This window comes from Lathyrus oleraceus, chromosome 5 (genome assembly GCF_024323335.1).
Source record: "Lathyrus oleraceus cultivar Zhongwan6 chromosome 5, CAAS_Psat_ZW6_1.0, whole genome shotgun sequence".
NCBI classification, from domain to species: Eukaryota; Viridiplantae; Streptophyta; class Magnoliopsida; order Fabales; family Fabaceae; genus Lathyrus; species Lathyrus oleraceus.
The window spans coordinates 197075498-197080878 of NC_066583.1; the positions used below are offsets into that span (position 1 = coordinate 197075498).

The 5381-nt window shown below is 39.2% G+C and overlaps 1 protein-coding gene across 1 annotated transcript; it reads left to right on the forward strand.

Annotated features, from left to right (window-relative positions):
- Positions 1-4703: 4703 nt before the first annotated feature.
- LOC127079671 (uncharacterized) lies at positions 4704-5381 on the forward strand. The gene has a single exon (XM_051020054.1). The coding sequence runs from the start codon at positions 4704-4706 to the stop codon at positions 5379-5381; it is 678 nt and encodes a 225-aa protein (XP_050876011.1).

Below are 5381 nucleotides of genomic sequence, written 5' to 3' on the forward strand. Positions count from 1 at the left end.
TTGGATACCATGTGTTGGCTTGCTTGAACTTGTCTGAACTTTATGAATTTAATTTCCATACTTCCATTGATCCAAATGAGCTGAAAATTGATATGCTACACATTGAATGTGTCCTGTTTAGGTGGGAATTTTTGTGGAATTAATTGAATTGTTTTGATATGGATTTGATTGAGATCTTGCTGTTTGGTCTTTTGAAGTTGCAAATTGCATCTTGGATGCTATTTTGTGCATAAAATGATAATGGTGATTGATATGAGCATGGGACCAATTGCATTTGCTTCTAAATTGTTTGAATGTGATTTTGGATAATTTTCACTTGCTGTTTTGGATTTTTCATCCCCTTTGGACCCTAGGCTTGGCCTAGTGGTCTTGTTTCTCATGGTTGGTTTGGATTTTCAGGTTGAAATGCAAAAGGCTTAAGGAGAAAATTGCAAGCTGATTAAATTGAGTTTTGTTTGATGTTGTAAACTAACATTGGCTTTGTTTTGTAGGGTTTGATGCTTGAGCTTGGGCTCATAGCTTGCACTTGTGTGCATTAATTTGTGTTTGACTGTACAGATTAACATTTGCTGTTTACTGTTGGTTTGTCTGAGTACTGATGATACTTGATTGATTTCAGGTACATTAAGTCGCTTTAGTTCTTTAAGAACTTGCTTGCTGCTGCTTGGTTGTATAAACCAGTTGAGGTAGACTCTCTTGTCTCCATGTAGTCTGGAAGACCTGGCTTGTTATTTAGCCAGGCAACTGTCTGAAGTCCTCCTTAAGAGGCGATGTTTGTGATTGTTTACTTTTGTGCCAAGCAGGTAAAGACCTCTATGAGGCAATTGGCAGAACCCAAGGGATATGCAATCTATCCCCCGCTATTCTGTTGAGTCGCCCCTCTGCTCACACCACTGTGTTGATGCATTGGGACATTAACCCAAGATCTTGTGCTGTTGCACAGTCGAGTCAGAGTCTTGAGCGTAGAAGGGTCCCTCCATTCTGGACCCGCGCTCCTTTGTCTGAAGCTCTCCCTGGCCAGGGATAAGAGCTGTGAAGTCTAATCTTCACTCACCTTTCATCTGCTTCACCCTGACTCTCAATGTCAGGGTTAAGAGCGAATACCACCCTTGTACAGATGACTTGCCTCGGCAGTCCACCCTTGTTTGAGCCTCACTTGACTGGATATAGTGTGTGCTATGTGAATGTTTGCTTTGTTTTGATTGATGCTTGCATGCTTGTTTTCCTGATTAGGATTAGCTTGCTGTTGTGCAAGTAGGATAGAAACCATAACATAGGGCAATGATGCATGATAACACTAGGCTCGAGTACAACTCCCTGGTAGTGTGTCTCCCCTTGGTTTCTGGCTAGAATTTCTTTCCCTTTCAGGGGAACTACGTCGCCCTGATCCTCATACAAGATGAGGTACGTAGGCAGGAGACCGTGCGAGGTCTCTCCGGGCACTTTTCTTTCTTTTTGTGTGTGTGCTTGACAGTTATAGGCTCGAGTTCCCGACTCCCTATTAACTTGTTGGTTGTTGTGTGCTTGGAAGCTGATGTAAGTCCATCGAGTGGCATTCGGGTTCCAGTGTGCGTGTGTTTGGTTCGGATGCTGATGTAAGTCCAGTGATTGGCATTCAGGCTCCCAGTTTGCCTGTGTTTGTGTTTACTTGTTTGGCGTGCGTGAGCCGAACTACGACAGCTCTGATTCTCGTTCCAGACGAGATACGTAGGCATAGGACACGATGTCCTAGCGAGCCCTCCTCCTCTTAACCCCACCTGTGTTGTCTTCGGTGAGTGTGTGTGTGATGTTTGTTTTAGCAACCTATTCTTTCTTTTAGAGCGTGGATCCCGTCGAGTACGACGGACGTGAGGGGTGCTAATACCTTCCCCTTGCGTAACCGACTCCCGTACCCTTTCTCTTTGGTCGCGAGACCTTGCTTTTTCTAGGTTTACTCTGAGCGTTTCCTTTCCCTTTTTTGGGATAAATAACGCACGGTGGCGGCTCTGTGTTGTTTTTGTTTCAGCCCGCCGGTTGTTTTTCGCGGATGCGACATTGAGCACTTTACTTTGTAGCATTAATCTTTCCATCATTACTTTCTCGTTCAAGTTTTCCTTCAATTTATTCTTGTACCACATTCAATACTTCGTTTGGAGGAGGTTCTTATTATTATCAGTATTATTTATTTCTTTTGTTTATTTACTTTGCATGTTTGCTATTTTCTTGCCTTACTTTAATTTTGAAGTTTAATTTATTGCATTGCACGTTCATAATTTTAATTGAATCACCTGATATGTTTAATTATATTTTTCAATCCATCGCTTTATTGTTTACTATGACCATGTTCATCTAATCTACTAGTGTTGGAATGTGAGGATCGTCGATTCGAAGGTACTCAGTCTGTTATTTCTTTAGGATTACTATCAAGCCTGTTTTGGTTTTTATCTTAATTTTTCAGAAATTAAATTGATCGATTACTACGAGAGTAGAACCGTAGATACGTCGGGTAAGATCAAAAGTCGTATGGTACTTAAGATAAAATTGTTAAGTTTTTGATTAATAAACACCACGAGAGAACTTTGTTAATTAATTAGGAGAATTTGATATTTCTAGAAAGTGATGTTAAAACTATTCTCGGACGCGTTTATAAGTTTAGAATTCGGTTATCCGAGCGAAAGTCGAGAACCCTTTAAAGTTAAACTTTCCAACCAAAACCACTTTTTAACTAAGTAATAGAATCTAATTTCTAAAAAAGGTTTTCACTACTTTAACGCAAAACGCATCGGGCATGCGAGAGGGGACGACATAAATTAGATAGTAAAACCCGATTCTGATTACACGAGAGCGACAATTCCTTTTTAATTAATTCTTTTTCAAGTCAGAAAATATTGTCTCATAAGTAGTTATACTTAGGAATAATAAGATTACTATCGATCGATGAGAGCCATATTCCAGTATTACATTTCTGAATTCATACAAGTATATTATTTTCACTTTGTTGTTCTTATTCCAATTCTTTTACTATTGCCTTAGATAAACACCGTAGCAATAGAAAATGATAGATTAACCATTAGGTATCAGTGGGCTCGACAACCTTTTATATTACTCTGATATACTCCATAGAATTGTGTAAAGTATCCATCAAGTTTTTGGCGCTGTTGCCGATGACCAATTACGTCAAATATCGTAACCCTATTGTTACATCGTCTAGATTAAAACACCTTTTATTTTGGTAAATGCGAAGGACTCGTAGTACCGGAACTTTAGAAGACCCAATAGCTAAACCAGAAAGATGCGCACATGCACAACATTTGCTCCAAAGAATCAAGAGAGCAATTGCAGAAGAAAAAGACCGTAAGACACTTAAAGACTTTGACTTACCCTCTAACAAACAACCTCATTAATGTATTGTTAACCCTGCAATCACAGCTAACAACTTTGAATTGAAACCCGCATTGTTACAAATCTTATAACAAAACCAGTTCGCTGGTCTCCCAACAGAGAACCCAAACCAACACCTAAAAGTGTTCATTCAACTAGCTGACCCACTAAAATCCAATGATGCTTCTCCTGAGGCGATACATTTATGTTTATTCCCTTTTCCCCTCAGAGACAGAGCATGGTCATGGTTAGATTCCCTCACACCCAATCAATAGCTACTTGGAATAACCTGAAGAAAGTATTCCTTACTAGATACTTTCCACCAGCAAGATCGCTATCTTGCGAAACCAAATTACCAAATTCATACAACAAGATGATGAATCTCTTTTCAACACTTGGGAGAGATACAAAGAACTATTAAGAGCTGGTCCACACCCCGAATTAGAACAATGGATGATCATTCATACTTTCTACAATAGCCTTCTCAATAACATAAAGATGACTTTAGACGCTATCGTCGGCGGTGTGTTAATGAATAAACCATACCCTGAGGCATGCACACTCATAGAAGACATGCTCAAAACCATTACCAATGGGGTATTGAAAGTGCACAAGTAGAGAAGAAAGAAACGGAAGGAGGTATATATGAAGTTAATAGCCTAAACCATATGAATGCCAAGATGGATGCCCTAGCCCAAAAGGTCGAAAGCTTAGTCATAAACCCTACAGCTACCGTAGCTACAATACAACCAGAATGTGAAACCTATGGAACCCCTGAGCATGTCACTGACGAATGCAATCTACTAGCTGAACCAAGCCCAAATCAGGTCAACTATGCCCAAGGAAACCCCTACTCAAACACCTACAACCTTGGACGAAGGAATAATCCAAACTTCTCTTATAAGAATAATAAACCTACTCAAAACTCTACACCTCAGAGACCAACAGGTTTCCAAGCTCAAAGACCAACATAACCAATTCAAGCTATTCCTCTGAAATCAAACCTTGAGAAGATCATGTAGAGCTTCATTTCAGCTCAAACTCAACAAAATAAAGAATTCATGAACCAAAACATTCATATGAATGAGCTGATTACATAATTAGGAAACATAGTCAATTATGTGGTAACTCACAACAAGATGCTGGAAACCCAAATCTCTCAAGTAGCACAACAACAAGTTGTTCAGGCTACTCCAGGAGGATCATTCTCTAGAGAACCTTAACCTAACCCTAAGGGCCATGCTAATGATATCTCCCTGCAAAGCGGAACCACATATGAGGAACCCGTAAATTCTAGGTTAAATAACAACTCACTAAGAAAGCCAGAGCCACCAAAAGTAAACATGGTAACTACACCAGAAAAACAAGTAGTAGAAAAACCCGTAGAACCAGTTAAACAAAGAGAAGAAGAAGTTAAAGATAAAAAAGCAGTGAAAGATATCCAAGTCTATGCACCACCCCCTATTTATAAACCAACAATTCCTTATCCACAAAAGCTTAAACAAACCAAACAAGATGCCCAATATAAGAAGTTTGTGAAGGTAATTGAGAAACTCCACGCCGAAATACCCTTCACTGAAGTTATCACCCAGATACCATCATATGCTAAATTCCTAAAGGACACCTTAACAAACAAGCGCAAGGTTGACGATTCTAAACCATTGGAATGCAATTCAATTGTTGAAAACAAACTAGCAAAGAAGGAGAAAGATCCCGAATTTTTTTCTATACCATATATTCTAGAAATCCATGTTATTGATAACACACTACTGGATTTAGGAGCAAGTGTGAGTTTGATATCTTTAGATGTTTGCAATAGGTTGAACCAAGGAGACATACAACCAACTAGGATGTCCTTTCAACTAGCTGATTGCTCAGTTAAGTACCCAATCGGTATAATAGAAGACATCCTAGTTATGATTGGTCAACTTTATATTCCAACCGACTTTGTCGTAATGGACATTAGGGAAGACGAAGATATCCATATTCTTATAGGTAGACCATTCTTATCATTTACTTGA

Bases quoted from the DNA above. Each gene is read 5' to 3' on its own strand.
- LOC127079671 (XM_051020054.1), top strand. From the start codon at position 4,704: ATGGTAACTACACCAGAAAAACAAGTAGTAGAAAAACCCGTAGAACCA.